This window comes from Glossina fuscipes, unplaced genomic scaffold (genome assembly GCF_014805625.2).
Source record: "Glossina fuscipes isolate IAEA_lab_2018 unplaced genomic scaffold, Yale_Gfus_2 1, whole genome shotgun sequence".
NCBI lineage: Eukaryota > Metazoa > Arthropoda > Insecta > Diptera > Glossinidae > Glossina > Glossina fuscipes.
Genome location: NW_023998415.1, coordinates 5,423,529 through 5,448,558, shown reverse-complemented (window position 1 = coordinate 5,448,558; position 25,030 = coordinate 5,423,529). Strand labels below are relative to the sequence as shown.

At 33.3% G+C, this 25,030-nt stretch overlaps 1 protein-coding gene across 2 annotated transcripts in view; it reads right to left on the bottom strand.

The window, feature by feature from the left end:
* LOC119632699 overlaps positions 1-25,030 on the bottom strand; it is a 78,258-nt gene that overhangs the window by 42,383 nt on the left and 10,845 nt on the right. For both annotated transcript variants that reach the window (XM_038025742.1, XM_038025741.1), the window contains exons 2-10: positions 15,417-15,623; positions 15,068-15,295; positions 14,275-14,386; positions 13,531-13,673; positions 12,132-12,700; positions 8,462-9,465; positions 8,180-8,300; positions 5,821-5,983; positions 4,128-4,277 (exon numbers count right to left, since the gene is read on the bottom strand). In XM_038025742.1, the coding sequence (XP_037881670.1) occupies positions 4,128-4,277; positions 5,821-5,983; positions 8,180-8,300; positions 8,462-9,465; positions 12,132-12,700; positions 13,531-13,673; positions 14,275-14,386; positions 15,068-15,295; positions 15,417-15,605 (2,679 nt within the window). In that variant the 5' untranslated portion in view covers positions 15,606-15,623. The remainder of the gene's footprint in view (positions 1-4,127; positions 4,278-5,820; positions 5,984-8,179; positions 8,301-8,461; positions 9,466-12,131; positions 12,701-13,530; positions 13,674-14,274; positions 14,387-15,067; positions 15,296-15,416; positions 15,624-25,030) is intronic.

Here is a 25,030-nt window from a genome sequence, read left to right as displayed (position 1 = left end):
TTATGTCCACAATATGTAAAAGTGAGCAAATCGAAAGGCTAGGGTAAGCTAGGCTTAGAGCGAATCTTCAATATCCGATACCATAACGAGTGCGCGACAATATTTATCATTAATCATTTCGACAATATCGTATTTTAAATTAATTTCGGCTAATATTTTTAGCCCATTGGTTAAAATTGTTTGAAGTTTTTTTTTTTTTTTTTTTTTTTTTTTAAACGACCGATTACGACCAATTCTCAAAATGACTGGAAGAAATCGTTCAAAGTAGAGGATATCTACACCAAGAAGTTTCTAACTTCAAGCTCAGTTTAGCTATTTACAAACTTTGCTAGTCGACAATCTCCGTAGTAGGGTAAAAAATAGAAAGGCAGAGTAGACGGCCAGATGATAAAGCCGGATGAAAGAGTTAACAAACAGGCCGAGGAAAGCGTGGACAAAGTAAGACAATTAATTTCCGATTTAATTTAATCGAAAATATTTACAGTAAACGATTCTGAAACGATATTCTGAGACATATATGGGGAGACCTGTTAAGATGAGCCGGTAATTTACTAAGTGGGATAAGTGCATTGTTTGTTATTTAAAGATTTGCATTTCAATAAATTTTAAAATATTGCCAAGCACTAATAGACATAGTTTTTGTATATTTTGAGTATTACGTAACATAAATTAATTATCCGATAGTGTTGATAGTGATGGGTGGAAAAATTCAGGTTTTTCTTTATATCTAAATGGACTTGGTTCACTTTCAAAATAAAATGAATTATTGTAATCGTTAACCGAAGGGATACTATTCAGCCAGAACAACTTGGGATAGGCTCATCTTTTATTATATGGATTCTGAATCGATCTAAGATGTCCGTCTGTCATTTTGTTGTCTTGTTTTCAATTTTAATGTTGCAAATTTTGTGATATTTTGATGACATTCGATAGCCAAACAGGTTTTCACCCAGGACGGATGGTAATGAAAATTGTTCGACCGCTTCCCATATAACGTCTTATTTAGAAAAATCATTATATGAAAAACGGTAAAGTGGTGTAGGATAATAATCAAACCTGTTTACCTGTTTACTATTGTGAACGTTCGGTAAGAATGAATCTTCACACCATAGGAAATTTATGACGAATGATAGCTATTTTATCGCCAATGGACTGAGTAATTTGCATTCGCATTGAGGTCAACTCTATGTTTCTATTTTCGCCAGTGCCCGTATCAATATAAATTATAACGTGCTCTGGATGCTATAGATTCATCCCATTTTCCCTTGATCGATAAAGAAATTGGCAAAGCTTTCATTCAATATTGTATATACATGCATAAGTGAGTGCAAGATATTAAGTTAAAGTTGAATTTTAGTTTTGTTTTTTTTGTACCTTTCGAAAGGTGAATGCTAGAAGACGCACTAAGATAAATGAATTCTTACAAATGCACAATAAAACAAGTAAGACGCGATAGTTTGACACGGCCCATCAATAAATACTCTACACTACTTTGCTTAATGCAGTTATTCATTCAAAATAAGATGTAATATCAGAAGTGCGATCCGAATCATTTCTAAAGGCTTTCAATGCCTGTCGGAGTATTAAAATTGATCTTCATAAAATATCTCAAAAATTTCCGGTTGGAGGTTGAACACAAAAAAATAAATGCGGACAGACGGATAGACATAATGAGAGCTGAATAGATTGACATAATAAGAGCTGGATTTATCTTATTTCCTTCTGGATGTCGCATGCATCCGGGCAAATTTAATATATCCTTATATCAAAAGTGACGTAGGGTATAATAGAAACGTTATATATAAAATATTTGATTGTGTTTTAAAGTAAATGATTTTCGCTGCTAGATGTTGTAAGTGAAAGGTGGACTAAATTTTGACTTCATACGTCTCTGTTCTGTATACGTTTCTTTACACATCCTTGTATAAGCGATTTTATATATTTTTTCAATTCAAATGTGTTTGTATCTCAAGCTTTCTCATTTCATACAGCAATAAATAAATAATAATACTGAGCCACTAGCTTCTTTCCCACTAGTTTCTTTGCTTGATATTGCGGTAATAATGTCGTGATTTCCATAGATGGGCGATTTGGACGATTTAGAATCTCATGCCGAGTTAAAGTTATTTGTACAGCCTTCCTGAACCTAAAAGTGTGAAAACCTTATTACACGTATGAGTACACGTATCAATTTCCCGACTGCGAGTGCCTTGGCAACAATTGAGGACAACGATTGAAATTTCATTTCTCTCGGACGTACGGTATATGGTTATCACAAAATTCGGGTTCGTTTCTTCTTATTCTTATTTCGAAAATTTTTCTTGCATATTTTCAAATGGAAAAGGTAAAAGAAAAAAAAAGAAGAGAAAAGTTGTGCTAGTATGTATTGGCAAATCTATACATATAGAAAAGAATACTTTATATGCATTAGAATAACATAATTAAATAGGAGGAACTGCATGCTTATGAAGAGTGTATGTTGGTAAAGTGCAAACGATAACCGGCACCAATAAGCGATTAAGTTATCTATTTGCAGCGACGAAGTAGTTTTGTTAGCGACTTCTTTAGCGATAGCTCTTCTAATTGACGCATCTTTTGCAAGACATTCTGAAGTATGTGATATGTGAAAGCCTTGACAAAAAATTAATCGACAAGATAACGGTTAAAATGGTAATCTGCACAATACATTAAAAACTTTCTTTAAAAAGTCTTCTTCGAACTTAGCATGACAATAAGTTAATATAGCCTCTTATATATAAGAGGATATGGTCAAGCTTTTGTTTTTCAGATCCTATGGATACATTAGTGGGTTGTTTATGTACAGTATCGCAATTAGACCTATGAACGCATGGTCTTGGCTTCGTATCGCCAGTTTTAGGAGTTTAGAAATTTGCGTATATGACAAAGAGGCGGCGAAAGGTAGAGATTAAGAACTCTGATGCGTGGGGATGGATTTTTAAACACCGATCTCTTTAAAGATCAAATGCTTTCACTTTATTCATAGCAATACAATCGCGCTTTAGATGTACGTCCATGCAATCTATTGAAAGTTAAATATTTCGCAGTCACTTAATGTGTCTTCAGGTTTTGCTATATATAATATATAAAGTGAATGTATGTACATTTCATTATTTGCTCCTTTTAAGTACAATGAAAGTCGATTGTTTTTAAGCAGCCGCTTGGCAAATGTTCGCACTTTGTAAAGCCATTTAAGGAACTACACTTGAAATGAAGCATAAACCGCACATACCTACACTGTTGCATATATAAATATTTACCGATGCGTGCATGCACACCTACATATACATAAAGTATATCATAAAATGCTTTCATTATCTTCTGTTTTTCTTTACGACATTGTACAATACAAATGCACGCGTGTACGAGTGTTAATAAACGACGCCTTGGATATGAACGCGTTATATGAAGCGACTTTAGATGTAAAACGGAAGCGAAACGAATACACAATAGTGGTATAATATTCAATGACTGACAATAATACCAAAACGATAACAAGGAGCAGAACAATAGCAACTTTTATTTATGCTTATAGCTATTTATTTATTCATTCGTTCATTCATTCATTCATTCGTTCATTCGTTTATTTATTCGCTCTTTTTCTTCTTTGCTGCCTTCGCATTGCTGCGGCAAAAGGCATTAAATAAAGTAAACAGCATACTACTTTCATTGAAATTTTACGATTCCCTATTACTACGCTTTCAACCACTAGGTATCGATCGTCCCTCTCCTTCTATCAGTTGATACATTTTCTCTATAGGAGGATATAAATGAATGTGATTACATCTTTGATATTTTTGATATATGCTTGTGGTGTGGTTTTCAATATCAGTTATCAGTTAACTGGCATCTCTTCTATGACATCAGCTTTAACTGTTCCAAAGTTAACAGATGGACAGCTAAACATGAACAAGACTACAAATTTTAGGCAATTCGCTGATGGATGTTAGCGATGCAAATATGCTGCAACGTTTCGTGCCGAAATCGACGCTATTGTTTACAATGACTTGTGTAAACACAATCACACAGAAAAATGTCGGAATTTTTTTAGATATGAACTTTTTCGTAAACACATGTACAAACGAATATATAAGGGATAAAATAAATACCTGCTGTTGATTTTCGCGTTGTGTACGTAAACGAGCCTCAATGCACTGTCGAGTTTCAATGAAGGCTTTACGCTGCGCTTTTTCCTTTGGCCAGTGTGTATAAATTCCAGTTAGGTTTGATAAAAACAGAGCCATTAGCGTACAAAATAACTGCAGAATATCGACAAGAAAGAAAGTTAAACGATTCATGAGTAACTAGAACGATTAAATAATTATGTAAATGAATTAATTTAATTTCTAATACAAATTTCATTCCACATCCAGACCATTTTCAAACTAAATAAATCTCTTCTTTTTTTTTTTTTTGCTTTCCACGAATGTGTTTGTTTTTCATAAAAACGTGAGATACACGTGAGATGATATATTGAAGACCTAGTATTTTTTATTTTTTTTGTTGCAAAAAGCTTATGGCGGACTACGATCAGCAAACTTTGTTTTGGATAACTGAATCACGTCGATTAGTTTATAACAAATCGAACTACTTTTCTTCTTTTTTTTTACACTGTTTCAATTTGACTTGGCAGTAAGCGCGGTGATCGCTCCTATCTGCTACAATCTGGTTTTATTGGCGAAGAAAAAGTTCCAAGCTCTCAATATTTTAGCGAAAATAATCATCATCATATGACCCGTAAACTGTACGATAACCCTCTTAACAATATATGCTACTAAGTTACAAATAGCCGTCACCGTTGGGAATAGTTTCGGATTGAAAGTCTCCAGTCTTGTCGATATAGCTGCGAGTCCACGATCTTTCAGCTTTTTAGATTTAAGACATTTGACAAAATTAAGCTAAAAGCTGATCGCAGCTCACTGCACTGCACCGTACGGTCCTATACGTTCCTCATCATGTGCACTTTCGTGTTTTATTGCTTGTTAGCCCGCGTAAAGCTAAACTTTCGTATTACAATTCGCAGGCATTTATGAAGCGTAACATCAACAAACTATGCACCACGTCGTGATATCAGTTCAAAAGAACTGAGTCCAAGTGGCGCATTCTTGCTAAAAAAAAAAAAAAAGAAAAAAAAAACACTGTATATATCTATTGTTCTAACTATCCGTTCATGAATCAAGATTAACTTTAAAGTCTAAATATAAAGGATTTTCTCAGAAAACTCATAACTGATTACTTAAAAGGAAAGCATCTAGCTTTCAATCCTATTCCTTTTTTTTTTTTTCAACCGCGCTTCGCTGTAGGAAGCTTTTCACTACCTTCAAGTATAAATCATATTCAGGAAAAGAAAAAAAAAAAAAAAAAACAAATGTTTATGTATTTATTTACACAGCTACAGGTATATAAGTGCACATCGAGTATATTTCATCAGCTGCTTTCACTTTTCCTAACCGCAACATTTCCATTTGACTTTTAGTCATTCGCCATTAAATTTTGCTTGCACATCAATCTTTAATTTTACATTGACACTGTATACCTTAAAAATCGACAGTAGCAGAAGCTGCCAGTGTTACTGTTCTTGTTGTGTCTCTAGATGTCAATCACTCATTCTCTGCTCTATTTTCATACGTTTTCGCATAGCTCAACACCCCGTATAAGTAGAGTATATGGGAGGGTTTGTGAAAGAGGAGAGAAGTTAAATATCAATGCGTATTACAGTGTATTCATCCCCGCTTCTCTCTTTCACTCTCTAGTTTCGTTACATTTTTCCGCTATCTTATTCCTGTAGTGCAGGGTACTTACCTCTTGCCAGTAAAATATACCATCAGCGTAACGTAAGCTTGTATAGATGTGTATGCTCGATAATATAAAACCACCGACCAACGATTCTCGCAAACGTAACGGTAACATTGTATATGTCATGTAGATAAAAATGGCACAACAAACACTGCCATTAAAAGATTTACTGTCAGGGCGTACGTACATACATACAAGTCAGTATACGTTTAAAATGTTTGTTGTTTTGTTTATTTGTATATATATATATAACGGGTGTGTATTCCAAAGGAGCAACATGATAATGGAAAGAGAAACACAAATATAGCATAAGAAGAATTAGGTAAATAGATACACTTTCATATACAAATATAATAATAAATAATTAATAGATTTGCAATTGTATTATATACATATATACACATACATATGAATGAATAAGCGTACGAATATCTGCTTAATAACACTAACGATAATTCGAACAACTAGTTGTGAAATGAATGTTAAAAATATTCAAAAATTTCTCACGACTGCTTGAGAAAATTAAAAAACAAGAAATTACGCATTGACTTTCATATTCGCAACTTGAAGACGATGTTCCTTGATTCTTTTTAGAAGCATTTCGTTAACTGTAATTCACGATCATTTTCATGCGAAAATTTTGAAGAAATAGTTAACGATAAACATCGATGTCATATACAGATGTTAAGTTCAATTAATCAAGCATTATATTATCGAGTAACTAATACTTTTACAGATATAAACTCATACATATATATTTGTTCCTTTCATTCAATCGATTCTATTGGTTTAGTTTCACAATTAATGTATTTATGAAATTTATGAAAAGATTACGTTCAACTTTCAAATATCCAATAGGCGGATGGACGCATATCCCAACATAGAACTACTGAAAGTCCCAACTAAATCAAGAAAACATTTATTGCATAAAATCTCTGATTCTGTCGGTTCAAGTACAGTGCAGTGGAAATGTATTGAAAATTTCGTCTTTAAACTCGCACTGCACCGGTTGTATATTACACACGTTACATTACACGCATCCTCAAATATAATGAGTAGATATAAACAATGAGCGTTTGCGTCCTAATAGATCAACGAAAGAATTTATGGCTTTTCTCCCAATAGCTGACTTAAAAGTCCTCTAACTTTGACTATATATATATATATTAGATCCGTTAAGTAACATTGTATTGTGTGGGCCTGGGGTGACCTGGGGCGCTGCGAGATAATTAATCCAATTGAAACTAATTGAGTTTTGGAAATGAATTGAAATTCTGAAAAAAGTAATTTTAAATAATAATAATAAAGATAATAGCGCATCGCAGGCTTATGGAAAAACTCTTGAGGGAATTAGCTTCTGAATTTAGGAAAACGCAGAGGATGTTTTGCTCGTTTTCAACCGTAAAATTTCAATGTTAGCGACGTGCAGCGGTTTGACCAGTCAATCTTTAAAAAAATTGATAGAACGCTTCAAACCTAAAAAAGACGAGCACATTTCATTCACCATCGCTGTGGAACTAAACATTAAGCGAACAAACAATTTTGAAGCATTTTCATAAGGCATTTGTATACAAGAAGGTGTCCGTTATTTGACACAGTATCACAGGACTTAACTGTAAGAACTGTGATGACTCACAAATTTCCATCCGCGAATCCCTCTAAAATTCAAGCGAAATGAACAAGGGATGATGATAGGTGAACGACATTCGACAATAATGTAAAAAAAAACCGAGGTCCAATTCGGAACATTAGCAAAGACCAGACTTCCACCATGTGAGACAATGTTTTATGCTTGGAAGGATTTAAACTCAATCGCGCAAATAAATGTGAATTTGCTCCAGCCCGCCCAAATGATTGACTTTATTCTCTACCGTCAACAAGTGATGCGGTTAAGTCGCGCATCTCAGGTAGAACGTCTAGAGTTGACTAATAGGCAAGATGCAATCTTTAATCGTTATAAATATAAAATTAAAAGTATCTAGCAACTATCTGTCCGTCCGACAATGTCGTACCGAACTCTCTTAATAGGGTAGCAGCTCTTAGTTCAAGTTTCTGATAACTATCCTAGAAATTTGGTATGATTGATGTTGTAGATCCATCAGAAATATTTCAAAAGATTATCGACCAAAATGTCGGAGACATATATGTCTACACTTAGTTTGTTAAAATTAATTTAACATATAAACGCAAAATTGTAGAGTTTCGGTAAAAATCCTTTTTTTGTATTTTCAAAAAAAAAAAAAAAATTCAAATACGATAAGTAATCACAGATCAATGCTTCCTTGATTGTTTAGAAGGCACGCATTTACAAAAACAAAAAAGAAATTTCTATTTTACTGCAGTATGTGTAAATAAAATTTCTTACCTTGGCAGTGTAGCGTACCCCACCACAATTTCAATGGCGACAAATGTTCCAACAATGACATACGATACCAAAACTAAAAATATTTCGTTCACCGCTGGCTTAGAGAGGATGCATAGCAGGACTGAAACCAAAAAAAAAAAAAAAAAAAAAACAAATTTCTGAATCGATTGGATTATATGCAAAAATGGAATAAATCCAATTATTTTATTGTAAATATATGCTGTATGTTTAATGATCAGATATATATCACATGTGTTTGAAATTTTGCCTATTTTGACTTACACGAATAAATGGATATGCAGACGGCCATCACTATGAAGAAAACTAACAATTTCTCATCAATGTTCGCAATTATGGCCCAAAAGTAATCGATTTGTTTTCTATCCTCAGCATTTTTATCATTATTATCATCATTGTTGTGATTATCATTATTATCGTTATCATTATTATCGCTTGTGTTTGGAACGTAAATGAATGTAGCCTCAGCTGAAGAATGTACAGGACTTGAAAAAATGTTATCAGGATTTGTTGATGTGGTGATTGAAGGATTGTTGTTTGACGAGCTGACGATAAGTTTGTTAAGTGCAATCTTATCACTCAAACTGCTACTTATCCTGCCACTACTGCCTGTCAAAGCCATTGAAATGATGGGAAACTCTTCGTTACGGTTGTTGTGCTCTTGTTGTTGTTGTTGTTGTTGTTGTTGTTGTTGTTGTTTTTTTTGTAGATCTTCTCCATGCTGTTGTTGCTGATTAACATGTTTTGAGAGTAAATTATTGCGTTGATTAACTACTTTGTTATGCATCATCCTATCTGACGACAACGTATAAAAGTTTGTTGTTGGTTGCAAAAATTCCTGGAATGTGTTCATTGAATGCTTTTTAACTTTCATGGGAATGTAACGCTTGTAGCGTCTCTTTGATGATTGCTGATGCATTTCAGTTAACCAACGTTTGAATTTCATTTCTTGTTGGCGCGATATGAATGGTATTGGGATACTCTTCATAATTTTTTTATGAATTTTTCTCTCAGCCAATGATTGCCTGTTATCTTTATCTTTATCTATCCTGGCGGGAAGTTCTTCTTCTGTTACCGCTAATCTATTGTTATGGTTACCAGTTGCAGTCTGCTGCTGCACTTCCCGTTGCCTATATGCTCCTTCAAGCTCTATATTTGATTGGCTGTTCAAACTGGAAGGAGTAGTAGGAGCAATAGTATGATAACTCTCTTTAAACAACCTACTGTGATACATCATTGACGTTGTGTATGGCTTAGTTATTTGTATGCTATAAAAAATGCATAGTAGAGAAGAAAATAATAAACCGTTAGATAAAAAAATATTATATAAAATAAAATAAAATAAAATTAAATAAAATAAAATAAAAACAGGATCAATCTAGAATTCATTTCATTTTAATTTACATCAGCACTTCACAAACATGTAAAAACAATCTACAACCGCGCCTTGTCTTATATACACATTTACTACATACATATATGAGGGAATCAGTTAAATGGCTTTTCATTAGGAATAATGTACATTTTAGATGGCCGTTTATCTGACTTGTCGCCTATCAGACAGATCCAACTAATCCAATTGCTTTCAAATATATATATATATATATATTGTATATATATTGAAAAGTTTGAAAAAAAAAAAAAAAATGTCACTCAGTGACGTAGTCAAGATGAATTAACCTGTCAAATTGTCAATATGTATGGCTATAATTGTATTTCACATAATGGAATGATAAAGTGAATGCATACGTCTCGTATGTGACGCATTCTTAGAAATCTCACTGCGACAGCGATTTAAGAGTAATTACTGTTGAACGCCTGCCGTTTTTACTTGCCTTTGTCAAGTACCCAGACATACATACATACACCATAACATAACAATCAATTAGGTCTTTTATAGTTATTTTGGTTAATCTTCCACTTAAGGGAATATTTTGTAAATTAAAGGCTACATATATATTTAGCGAGATTGAACAGAAGCCGTCATTAAAATCTGTTTAAAAAATAAATTCAATTAATCGAAGATGTAAACGAGCAAACGGAGTGAATATAAATCGACTAAACAAAACAAATTGTATGCATTACTTACAACCGTGACAGTACAAAATGACAGCAAATAAATACGAAATTTTATTTGCGCCACATAAAAAGGGGATAATGATAAATTTATTACTAAAAATATTGCTTAAGACAGCTGTCCAGGGAATTGAAAACCTCAAAAGCTGAAGACAAAAGGAATTCACAATTATTATATTATATAACGTCACTTTTTAGCTTTTTCTCCGTATATTCCTCAATTCTTAGCGTTTGTATGAAGAAAAACCGTAGAACAAATTATCTACAGAAAGAGAGAGAGAGAGAGAGAGGAGGAATCACAGGTTATTATAGGACTTTTTTCAAGCGCTTATGCATAAATTAAAATGTGCCAACTTACTTCACCGAAGGTTTTATATTATTCTCAGATTATAGATTCCAAGCATATTTCAAATTTTCGAAATTTTTTCTTTAATGCAACTCTCAAGTCGAGATTAAGACTGACATAAATGAGCTCAAAATGTTAAAAGTCAAAAAGTTAACTCACTAATAAGATATGTATGATCGCCGCTGTATGAAAAAATTATACATATTTTAGATGCTTGAAAGTATTTTGATCATTTTTTATAACTGCCCATCTTTCTGACAAGATGGCGGTGCCGCATCGACCCATTTTCGTACTTCTTCGGCATTTCGAAATCGCGTGCCAGTCAAGCCCTCTAATCTATCGATCTGAGTAAGTGATAAGTGAAACAGAAGTCGCCTTGTCTGCTGAGCACACTGGGTGCGACGGAACTTGTCATTCAAACTGCAACAGCGTATCTCTTTGACAACTGTTGCAATTTGTGGCCGAGCGTTGTCATGCAGGAGGATAGCTTGGTGCCTGTTAACCGCAGTTGCTGGTTTTTCTTTTTCAACAAGAAATCGTTCAATTGGATCAATTGAATTGTATCATGGCGAGGGATTTCTAAAACTGGCTTTAAATTCGATCGTATATCCGTTTCAGATAAAGCAGCCATTTAATCACCATAGTGTGCAAATAAGGCAATCGTTAATAAGCTAAAAAAGAACACTTTCGCATATCGTAGACATCTCAGATGAATTACTATATAAGATGGTAGCCAAGATAGCTATGGTAGGTGCGAGAGAGATATTAATCAGATGGGGCGCTATAATGACATTTGTACAGCACCTTAGCCATTTAACAAGAAATAAATCGGATTTTGCTTATCGATTGGCGACAGTGAACGAAACTTGCATTTATCATTTCAACAATAAATTTGGAAATGAAACGTGAGCGATTTTATCGGTGCCTAGTAGTGCCTAAGGTAGTGCTAGTCGACTAAAATACTTCTGGTCTCGAGTCTTTCTGAGATGTGACTGACATTTCTTTAAATGATTGCTTGCAAAGCAGTAAAACAATAAGAAAAGAGTATCACTCTAATCTTTCCAGTGTGATCAGTCTGATGATACAAAATTGGCCAAGAAGAAGGACATTTTGGAGAAGACAAACAACAGTCATGCATTAGGAAAAGCTTAGCTGGGGAGTCGGTTCATAAAGATCGTTTGGCCTTGTTTCATTATTTCAGTCATTGCCTGACCTAGTAATTAATTTTTCTTTTTTGGAATCGTCTTTGGCAAGGATTCGGTTTAAATCGGCCTTTACATCTGGAATTTTTTCCATCAGTTTAGCTCTCTTTTCTGTTTAACTTTACAAAAACACGTCAATTTCTATATTTATCCTATATTTTTTTTTTTTTTTTTTGTTTTCTTTTTCATTAAAATAATTCTTTCGTTTTACTTTTCAAATTTTCGCCCTAAAGCTGACATTAACATAAAAATGACAGCGAAAAAAAAAATTTGAATTTTATGTAGAAATGTTGCAGGAGAAGTAAATTACCTTAAACGTTTACAGCGATGTTTGCGAGAAGGTCCATGTAATTGTTTATTACGTTTTCGACGTTCCCATGAATCGCCACGCGAAAGCAATGGCGAATATAATTCGCGGTATTGTTGATATTGTTGTCGTTGGGCAGAATGTAAAAAACTATTCGCACCGCTCGGTAACTCATGTATTAAATTAACATTTCTTAAACGTTGTGACTGTGAAGTTTTCATAGTTGAACTTAAGTTATCTGCAACTTGACGCTGCTGATAATTCTCATGGAGATTTTCGTTTTTTTGGTGGTTTGTGTAATTTATGGCTGCTTGCTGAGGTATGTCGGGTGTCGGTGGTAATGGCAACTGATATAATGCTGCCTCCGCCGAAACAACGGAAGTATGCAAATTATCAGTCGGCTGACTTTGAAATTCAGTTACGTTTGTTGTCAAATAACGTTTCATTTGCACGGTGCAAAATAGAATATGAGCGCTAGTGAGCGCCACAATTAAAGCCAGTAATAATAATAATACGTGTGTGGTGGTACTTTGATTCATGCGCAAAAAATAGCGTTGATAGAGCATTTCCACCTGAAAAATTAATGAATACCGTACGAAACGAAACAACAAATAACAATGAAAATAGAGTATATACCTATGTCTGTATATGTACATGCATTACAGTATTATACAGTATGTGCATATAATATGCACATATTACTAATGGATTTGAAAATCGGATTTTCACTAACAATGAATTTAAAAGTTGTTTTCGAATTTACATTTTCTAAGGTAGTTTTCTTCTTTTTTTTTTCTACTCAAAACAAATGCTTGCCTTTCCGTTCTTTTCGTTTTAATTTAACTAGTATTCGTGTCTGTTAGCAGTATTTTGCAAGTTTTTGGCCGAAAAATGTTTTGGCGCTTTCACTTCCGCCTGTCATACACACACACACACACACATACACACACACACACACACGCACACACAGAAACAAACACAGACTTACATAAACTTACTTACATGAAAAAGAAAAATAGTTGAATGAACACTAAACTCTATTATTAAGGTCATACAACAAAATAGTTTGTTCTTTATTGAGTTGAGTTGTACAAGAACTCTGAAAAGTTTCAAATCATCGTATTTTCGAGAATAATTTGAAAGTTTCTTCTTTTTTTTGTTTCGTAAGTGCAACACCACCACCTATCCCCATAAACCAATTTAGATTTAATTAATCGGAATTACAATGAAAACTTTCGCATACACAATTTTTCAAATCTTTAAATGAAACATAAATTTTTCTGTTTATTTTGTCATCTTGAAAATGCAGATAAGTAGTAGATATAGAAAAATTTCTTTAAAAATTAATTATTAGAAATGCTTATCTTCTCCATGATGTCTTTATATCTTTCCTTATGTTTACCTGTAAATTTTTAAACTGATGCGCGCTACACAAGCGTAATACGACGCGATTTAAGCGAAACCAAAATGAAATGCTTGGACTTATAACAGTAGTCGTATTCGTATTTGCTTCCGTATTACGAGCTGTATCCGAGGCATCCGAATCTATCATAAGATAAAATAATGTAACAATTTATTAAAGAAATTTGATATGAAAATTTCAAATGAAAACATTATAGTTGGGCATCGCCCATCATTAAATGCCCTACACCACTCTACAAATATTGAGATACTGATGAAAAAAATGACGCAATACGAACATCATTTTCAATAGGATTCGTTGGGGCACGTGTAAGGGCACGTCAAAGTGTCTCGAAAATTATTTATATGGGCCTATAGGCTGTAGACCACAGGAATACCAAACGGACCGAGAAGCTTAAATCGATTCAGAATTAGTATCTCTTAGGTCCTTGTATATGTTCCATCCTTCGGTAGTGGTGTAGGACATAGGCGTAAATAAAATAATTTTTATTCATACTTCTATTATATTATTATAAAGGAAATCGAAATGTAACCCGAATCGAATAAAACTCATAATCGAATTAATTGAAGTAATTGACAATTGAGAAAGCGCAAAAGAATGCTTTCAATTGTCAAAGAATGAATGAATTCTGTTACTATTTAATTGCCATTCCATTGCATTAGGTAATGGCATGTCTCTGGTTTTCCTCTTTACTTTCGCAAGTTAATTACAACTAATACTTACTTTGTTGCAGTAGATGAGCTTCGTCACGTTGATAGACCATTGGACTTTGGCACGTTGAACTAGAATTTGTAGAGTCCAAGGATTCATCGATATTGCATCGTGTTATGCCGGCCTATAAAATGAAATTTTGTTTTTCAAAAAACATCCGGCATAAAATAAATTTTATGAAAATTTAAAAAGAACCAAACCAATTCGAACCAAACCCTTTCAAGTGCTTTTCAGTTTCTATTTTTATTTCTGGTACTTGCCACAAATCGTCAATTGCAGCACCTGAGTACTTAAATATACATGCACTTGTGTACTTTAATAATTTACTACATTTTTTTCTTTTTTTTTTTTTATCTATTTGAGGCGAACACCATATTTATTACTAGTAGTTGTGTTGTCCATCCAATAGCCATCTGGCCATTTTATCGGTTTTCCTTCCTCTCCTTTTCAGCAAACATTTTTATAATATTTTGAATTCAACTTCATAATGATTAAGTACTGCCACTTGGAATATATACATATATAGATATATACATATATAGATATATATGTATATATATAAAACACCAACACCAACAACCACATCTCGGTATTCATAAAATGTAGTAGTTTTTTTTACGAATTTTTTTCACACACACACAGACTTGTCCGAGAAAATTACCCATTAAATGTAATTAATTTCAATAAATCCTTTGATAATTTGAATGCAGATAGATATCTAAGCCTCTTAATTTAAATCTTATCGTCGTCGTTGGAATTATTGGAGATTAGCTAAGAGAGTAAGAGAAAATGCCTTAAGACTTACCGCTATCAAACTACTGCTAACGACGGCTTTACCACCTTTCGAACTAGTATTAAAGTGTTCGATAACTTCCCAATTTGATTTTTTGGGTGTTGATGGGGCCTGCATCTGCGATAAGGTGCCTGTTGAACTTTGAACATTTGAATCTAATGCCGAAGGTTGCTGCAACTGCGAGTTGGTAGATTGCTTTAAAGATGATGAACGATTAAAGAATTTATGTTTTCTAGATTCCTGGATGGATTGATTAATAAAGAGAGACAAGAAAATGAGAAAATTTTATTTTAATTTTTCAAAAATTGCCTTCAGATAATGAATAATTGATTCCAATTATCAATTGAACAGTCTATCTTACCTCTTTGCTGGAATTTGTGCTACCACTGGCAGCAGCGGCAGACCCACCGCCACCAATGCCACCGACACCGTAATGCCGTATGCCACGCAATGACAAACGTTTGGACCAATCTTTCTTTTGACTTTCAGATGAGAGCGAACGAATGATTTGTTTATTTGCACTTGAATTCTTTGCTGACATTTTGCTCATATTTCCCTATAGCTTAGTCTATTTAAAAAAAAAAAAAAAAAAAAAAAGGGGGAAAAAGATTTAATATATGAAATATAGCAATAACAACCGTTATGAATAAATGTATTAATCATTAATATTAGCATCGTCTATAGACTAACAACATTGTGAGAGGCACATCTGCATTTACACCTCATACCACTTGGGGTATATTAAGTTTGTGCGAACGTACGTAACACCCAGAAGAACATAAGGTGGGCTCATCTTTTATTATACTCATCGACTCGGAATCATTTCTAAACCGATCTAAGCTTATCTGTCCGTCCGACGACTATCCATGTATTTTTGTGTTCAACCTACAGGTAGCAATATTTGAGATGTTTTGATGAAATTTGTAACAATGACCTGCTTTGACGCAAGGACGAATAGTATTGAACACCAGTGTTATTTGGACATTCTAGATTGGTATGAAAAATTTAGTTCGGCCGGGGCAATTTTTTGAACTCGCTCCCATATAACCGTTCATGCGAAAATTGAATCTTTATATGGTAAAAGGATATAATTTTCAATATTTTATGGTGAAAATTGTTTCGTAACAGTAAATTGACGAAAAATTCAAACTTACAGATCTTGGTCCACGTAGATCTATATTTTGGATACCATCCCATTTTAAAGACTCTCAGGAAATGTAAAGCCATACATATTTATATATGTATATACAAAAAAAACCCCATTTTTTTATGTTTTGTGATGAAAATTTTTTCATCACAGTACATGGTTCTATTTCTTGAACCCCTTTCGACCATTTAATTTTTCTTAGCACTAGTAAGCCTTTCGGAAGAAGGTGTAATTTTTAATATTTAATGATGGAAGTGGGTCTATAGCAGCAATGTTACAAAATAATTAACGGTAGATAATTAACATATCTATATTTTGGAATCTTTATAAAGAGTCTAAAAAGTCTAATTTCGAGTTTTTTATAATCAAAACTGAAAAATGATAAAATTTTGAAAGTAAATTGTGTTTGCAAAATTTGGATCACGCCATATGACATTTTGGGAATCCTTCAAGATGCGGGCTCTCATGATAAGTGTAATGTGTAATTTTTGATGTATTATTATCAAAACGAGTGAATAAGTGTACTAATGGACCGTAATGTTCTTACTTGTTTTAGTAAAGAATATGAAAATGATAAGTTGGCTTAGTTTCGATTTCTGTGTTGTGCTTCATTTAAGGTAAGTCAAGCTTGTAACGTTTTCACAATATCTCAGCCGGCTTTTTTCTTTCTTGATGCAAATTGGCATTCGTTCGTCTTTTTTTAACTGAGTAATGAAATCTCCTATCCGTTTACGTCTTTAGTTAACTAATTGCGTACGCAAAACATGCAAAAGCAAATAACTTATTCAAAAATTGCGCTCAACTCCGGAGGAATATTAAGCCAAAAAGAAAAAAGAGAAGAAATTAAGGGATAACGGTAAATTTTCTAAACGAACATTTTCACTATATTGGCGTCACACACAATTTTATCAACTAAGAAGAATATAAAATACTTTAATTACAAAATTTGTATTAAAGTTTTGTTTTAAGCTTACGCTTACTTTAGATGTCCGTGACATCAAATATATGAAAGTGATGGTTATCCTTTTACATTTGACGTCATTTCAACGTACAGTCGAAAATGTTTTCTACATACAATATTTGAGGTTTTGTTGTAATCAGAGTAAAAAAAAAAAAAAAATCGGTTTAAGTGCATTGGTGTGTTGGGGCTTTTTGAAATATGCCCCACATATCTACGTACATTTACATACATATGTGTATATGTATATAAATTTTTATTTGTATAATTTTTCGGTTGATTCTCTGCTTCGAATATATAATACCTTGGATTTGTTTCAAACAGAAATTAAAAGGGATTTTATCGCTTCATTCAAGTCTTTTTACAGTAAAGCAGTGTCCTTATGATAGTAGCCAACGGTAATATTTTAAAAAATTGTTGATTATAAACCGATTGAAACGAGTCTTTTCATATTCAATACTTGCTTGCTTACTACTTCCACTGCCATTGCTACCAATTTATTACGAAATTGGAAAGGGAGCAAAGTGACATGCCCTTTAGGTGGAGTCCTTAAATGCGACATTTAATTACCAGAAAAAGTGCAAAACCATGCACATGATCTATCTATCGCATTTCGTATTGTACAAATTTATAACATGGTACATATCGTACTGCCAACGGTTCATAAATAATTATACAAACTGGCCCTTACCTATCATATATGCCTGTAACCTATCACCATTTTTTTGACACAAGGCTTTGTTAAGTTTGTGTGAATGTATGCAGCATCGAGAATAATCCCTCCTTTCATTAAAAAAGCTTGGTGCCTTTGTGTCCATCTGCCCATTTGATGTCCGTCTTGCATTTTTGTGTTCAACCTAAGTGCTTAATTTTTGAGATATATTGATGAAATTTGCTACACCTGCGGCATATTCTGGCCCAGGAACAAACGCTATTCAAAATGATTTGGATCGGAAGTAATTTTCGATCACTTTTCATATAAAGCCTTATTTTGAAAAGTCAATATATGAATAACAGTAGGGTGTTTTAAGTATTTAATGATAGAACATAATTCACAATAGCGTTTTTATATAGATTATGCAAGACTTTTTCGTAATTATGGACTTACGAAAACTTAGTCCGATTTGCCAGAAAACCCAAACTGAAGTGGACATGTTCTTTAAAAACAAACTTAAGCATTAACTTCAAATTCGAAATTCAATTTTGCGCTCAACTGAAAACTTCTGAGATCAATTCGTTTCTTTTATGTAAAAGTTTGAGATTTTAATCGTGATTGCGCACATCAGACGAATAAACAAATAGACCGTTTATACATTAGTCAACAACAACTATATTTTACAAAATCCCAGATGGGTATGTTCTTTCAAATAACATATAACATGCATATGTGACGACATTGCAAATGCAATATGCAATCCGCTTTATATGGGAAAGCACTTTAATGTACGATTGTAACATATCTGATGGCACAACACTATTCGCATTGTTTAATCATGTATGCATTGATACTGAGAGTTATTTTAGTGACTTCGAACAATTACGTGATTTCAACTAAAATTAAGCAAAAACAAAAACAAAAAAAGAAAAAGAAAAGGACCCTTTTGGCATATGCGAAATTTCAAAGTTAATCCCCGAAATAGCAAATTGACTGAAGTTTACCTGGAAAAGCCTAAGTATACTGCCTGCTTCCGTCAAAAAAATATTTGCTCCTTTGTTCGCCACCCAAACTAAAAAAAGAAATATATATACTGCACTTCTGTTACTACGGGGGAATAGAGCGAAAGGCTTCCACTCATGGCAGGTACTCGTTCTCTAAACTGCCAATAACTTTTATACTCTATACGACACGTGCCGCAGCGATACGACGCGCGTGCGGATATATGGATACATCGATTCAGAATGATTCTCTGACTCGATTCAAGCTTCTCTGTCTGTTTGTACAATGTCTTGTTGTCCATTCAATTTACAGGTTGAAATTTCTAAGATATTTTAACGAAATTTGACATCAATTGACATTTTACAGCCTACAACACTTCGGATAGCAAATTATATTATGCTAGACGCAAAATGACGTGAGATAAACATACGTTGCTTGGGCATTTGTATGACTTCGTCTTTTATTCAATCGACAGGTCGTACTTTTTGAAATATTTTGATGAAATTCGATGCACCAAGGCGATTTGATCCAAGGATGAAAGCTAATGAAAATTATTCGGGTCGATCCACTTTCTCCATCATTCTCCACAAAACATCTTAATCACCTTGAAAAGTCGTTATGCGAATAACTGCAGGGTGTTTAACTAACACCGAAGGCTGCGTATATAATGCATTACTTCTTTCGTTTATAGCGCTTAGAGGAACGCATCAGAAATCTAATAAAATGTGCATAGGCTGGTTTGACATAAGATGTAAGATGATCGTTGACTATCGAAAACGGTAATGATGGGAGCGCTTTCGTGGCTATTAACTATCTGATGCCTTCTTTAGAAATATTTGCCATACAAAAAAGATGTTGGAATTTTTAAAATTTCGCGACAAAACTAGGCCTCTATCCATATAATCGCCGCTCCATAAGGTAAACTCTTATATATGAAAAAAAAAAAAAATTTAATATTTAATAGCTTTTAGTGATATGACCACGAAACGCAGCGCAGTACATCGGTTATTATCACGCAGAACTGTTTGTCCGATCCGACGCCCAAAACATGGAAACAAAGCACAATTTTTAGTATTTTATTAAGAAAAGAGATAAAGAATTCTAGCAGTAAAGCGCCCGGCCTTACCCAAGCATCATATTTTTACTTGTTTTTATTTCAATTAGTCAGCCTTTTTTTTAGTTTTTGTTTTTTTTTTTGGTTCGCACTTATGTGAAACTTATGCATTATTTACGTGTATATACGGTGTATACATGTCAATGTGAAAATTATAAATTATGCCTTTATAACCGTTTCGCATTCCTCTGTTATTATCTTGAAATTGAAGACTAACAAGAGACTAACTAACTACATACTCGGCATAGGACGCGTAATACAATTAGGTATTGGAGAACTCGTCAAGTGTAAGTAGATTCGTGGTTAATAGAAAATTTGGAAAAAAGTTCTTTTTTTTTTTTTTTTTTATATCAAAATTCCGAGCGAGACTTCAGCATCAACTTTTCAAAATATACACAACCGATCTTCATTCGATCTCATTCAATTTATTATGCCTCCTAATCTATTAGGATAGAAAGAGATAAATAGTCTTACACATAATGCTAATGTGAAGCGTTTATTGGACTCTTTACTCATTGAGCAGAGCGCAGATTAGTCCATTGATAGTGCTTTTTACATAAAGTTTTAATTTCCGATTTTTTTATTTATTTTTTTTGAATTTCTGTGACCGCAAACGTCACCTCTCGGGATCTTTATTGCTAACTGCGACAAAGTCAATTCACATACATATTTTCTATGTAGAGGTGCTATGCATATTTGTATACATTGCTGCTATTGTATAGAAATTCTTTTAGTTTTTAACTGCTAAACTGTTTCATTTTCCTGGTAGCATGCGGTAAAGTATTTATCGCAAAATTTATAACAACAACAAAACTCGTCATATTAAAAAGAATGAGACCTTATTTCAGTAAATTTGCAACGAATTTTCTACGTCTCTTCTATACACACACACACATATATATATATATATATATATATATATATACATATGCATATATATATATATACATATGTATATATTCCCTAAGGTATGCTAAATATGCTTAGTGTACTTTATTATTTAAAAATCATCTGCAATATACCGATTGTATCATTAGGTCCCTCTTTTGAGTCCTCAACAACTACTTGCATACATATGCGCATCGAATAGTTTGAATAAAATGCCATTCAAATATCGAATAGCATGATAGATTGCAGCAATCAAACGCAATAAAGAGATGGACGCATCTCGGACGAACGAACGAATCAATGTCTCGCGTGATTTAAGGATATTTGTAATTTTTTGAACTCAATGACAAGCGTAGTATACTTTCATGTTGTGACAGTTACTATAAAATTATCTCGAGCATTGTGTCGTGTCTATGTTTTGTTGCTATTTTTCTTGTTGTTATTATTATTATTATTGTTATTGTTGTCGTGTCATTGCCATTAGTTAACTGTGTTCGAGTGCCACTAAATAGAATACTTTTTCGTATCGCAATTTTTAGGTCAGACTGCATTACTCCATGAACTATAATTGTTTATTTGTATATTTATTTTTATTCTTTTTAGCGAATTTCGTTATTTTTACTCTCGTACGGCACTATTAAAGCAGAGGATATATATATCTTTTGCGCCGGATATATATTTTTCACAATATCCAAATGAATGCAAATGTCAAAGATCGTTAAAGATAATGTTAATTAATCATTGCATCTCGCATCTTGCCTGCCGATTGAAACTCTCACATGGCGCCAAAAATACAAATGTAAAAGTTAGACAAAAAAAAAAAAAAAAAAAAAAACACTCGATCCACAAACGTGCATTTGGCATGCAAAGATTTCCGAAAGGGGCTTAGCAAAGAGATCTTTGATCCGTAGTAAGCTTATAGCCAGCCGTTATGAGATATTGGTATGAAATTTGGCAAAAGTATTTACTACGCTAAGTAAAATTAATTCATATTTAATTTCGATCGGCCAATCGTCGTTCTCCCCAATTAGCGAGAAGTTCTTTATCATTAAATTATGTATTTGTTCAAAACGAAGGGTACTCAAGATTCGTTTTAAGACGAATACAAGTTTCGTTAGCTATTTTTTTTTTTTTTTTGTATTATTTGCATGTTTATTAACGATGATAATCAACACCTGCTGATAAAAAGAAATAATATATAATATAGTGCATGATATTATTTCGTATATTATTGAAGAAATTTTAATAAAAATTTTATATGACTCGATACGAAAACATTTTTAAACGACTATGAATTAAAGGAGAAACAATTTGTATCATTTATTCCTGACAGTAAGTAATATGCTATCACTACAATTATTTAATATTAAATTCCCTTTCTATTTTTGTTTCTTGCACGTAAAATGGCACAAAATATCGGTTATCAGATAGATATTCAAGCATTTCTTTGACTCTGAGTTCTTAAATGATAATTAGGAAGGCAGCTATCCTAACAACAACAATAATTATTATTATTCTTTGGAAACTTTAAAGCTAGAGAAAGTTTATCTCGAACCGCCTTTACAGGTGTCAGGCACCTGAATCAATGGTTAAACATCGAGTTTTGTTTAAATGAATCATCGATTGCTATGCAAATCATCATTACAATCTAAACTTGGCTGCAGCCAGTTTATTGTTCTTGATATCGAGTAAATTCGATCGTAATTTAAATCTGTTACGCGACAACAATTTTACCATCAAAAGATATTTTCATTCGATAGTCATGGAAAGACAGTAAACTCTCTCGTTTGCTCGATATCGAGAACCATCAACCGATCCTTGGCTTTGCCGCTCCGCTCATATATCTTCATCGAGCGGTTCTGTTCCATTCCGCTTTTGTTTGATTTGTTCATTACTCCGTTTGATAGAAAATACCTATGTATCGACATGAATCTTTCTTCGGCCCACGTAAAATCTCGAATATTGTAAGTGAGGAAAGGTTGAAAAGTAAACTCATTGTTTAATCGATTTATCCTAATACTCACGCATATATATGTGTGAGAAAAATAATTTCAATTAGCCTAACGAAATAACGATAGTGTGCCAAACGATGAATGCTGGGGTAAATAGTTAAAGAAAAGTACTTTCTTAGCCATCTTATTACCTACATTAGGAAATATTTACACGATACCCAACAATGAACTTTTATTAATTTATTGTTTACATGGCAACGGGAGAAAAGAAAATGTAAATTAAAAAATAATAATAATAATAAAATAGTAAATGGTCATAATATTAAGACTATAAGGTATGCCAATGACGCTACACGTTTGGCAGATAGTTTAGATGGTTTACAATCGCAGAAAACTGAACGTGTATGCATGACAACCAGGCGAGAATGTGCCAAAATAGAAGGTGTACAAAAATGTAAATAAGTTGGCTGCTGGATTAACGAACTTGGGAAATCAAGAGTAGTATAGAAGCGCCGCGATCTGCATTTTGCAAACCAAAGAAAGTTCTTACAAATCGTGATCTCAGTGCTAAGCTTAAACTTCAGTCTGTAAAATATTACGTTTGGCCTATTTTATTCTACGCACTGGATGTACGGTGGATGTAGAGTTTTCGAAATGTAAGTATATCGTAGATTACTAAATTTACTCTGAACTGAACGAGTAAGAAATACAGAATCACTTCGGCGAAATCGGTCAACAACGATTCGCCAACAAAACACAGGAAAGCATCGTATTTGCGTCGCATAGTGCGAAAGCAAAAATACGGCTTGCTGCAGCTCATATTGGAAGGAAAAATCGAAAGAAGTCGTGGTATAGATAGAAAGGAAGCATCTTGGGTTCGCAATACACGCCAATGGACGGGCATAAGCAGTGTAGGACATTTGCCAACACCTGCAAGAGATAGAAATGGTTATTTACACCTACTCTTGTACACGATTATGAATTTTTAACAATTTATTACGCAAATCATTTTCAATACACGCACATCCGATAACGGATAGGCAGAAAAAGAAGAAGATTATTTTGCATGTTAGGTGTGGAAATCGATTCAAGTTGGTCCACAACATTTTGCAATGGACTCGACCATGACCACTGTTCTTTTGAACCATTTTAACGCAGCCATGTGTTTGTAGCTTGACGATCGATGCCGGCCTGCACAAAATCGAAACGTGTAGGTATATGTACGGAAAGATATGATTGTATGTGTGTGTGTGTGTGTGTATCTCAATCCATTGTGCAGATATACTTTGGTTTTTTTGTTCCCTTTCATGAAACCATGAATATCATGCAAAATTATTTTTACGTAAAAATTTTATTAATAAAAATTGTTTACATTAATTTGAGCAACGTAGCGATATAAAGAATCGTTTGCGTATAAACTTATCTACGTATAAAGTAAGGAAAATTTTATACTTTAATAAAAACAACTAGAAATTTATATTAAAGGAAAAATGAAAAACGAGTCGCATCGAACTATTTAATATCCTATACAGCCAATGGGTATGATGGAAATGATACCGTAAACTTACAAAATATTGGATCTTCGTTCGCAAATTTTTATCACTTACGAACATGAACAATACCGTAACCAAGAGAACTCTCATAGAATACATGCATCGTATTTTTGTACATGCCCGAGAAATACTTACTTGTAGATTGCTGAAGAAAATATTGAAAATTTTTCGGTTTTTTTTTTTTCGTAACTATTTCGGATATTTAAATATTGATGGCATATACACACAGGTATGCACACATTGTGTTCAAGGGAAAATCTACCCTACTCGCGATTTGATTTCCACGCAAACTGTCTTGATAGTCGCAATACTCATCTAATCGGCTAACCATGCCGATTAGCAGAATTGAAATAAAATTGTATTGGATTGCATACCAAGTGCCAGAGTACTTTGAGAACTTCAAATAATGGCAGGCAACCTGGACGAACAAAGTGCGAAACGATGGACAATCGTATGGATGGTTGGATGCTCGAACGACGACGTCAAAAAATGAATAAGAGAACAGATATACAGACGGGACAAAAAAAAAAAAACGAGTAACAGGTAAAACATAGCTCAAGATATATATATATATATATATATTTATAAAAATACATAAGAGAAACAAATCTTAGATGTCTGTTTCCTTGTTCTTGAATGCTGCAAACGGTATTATAAAACGTGTGGTAATCAATTTTCTACGTGGCCGAGTGTAATAAAAAAAAAA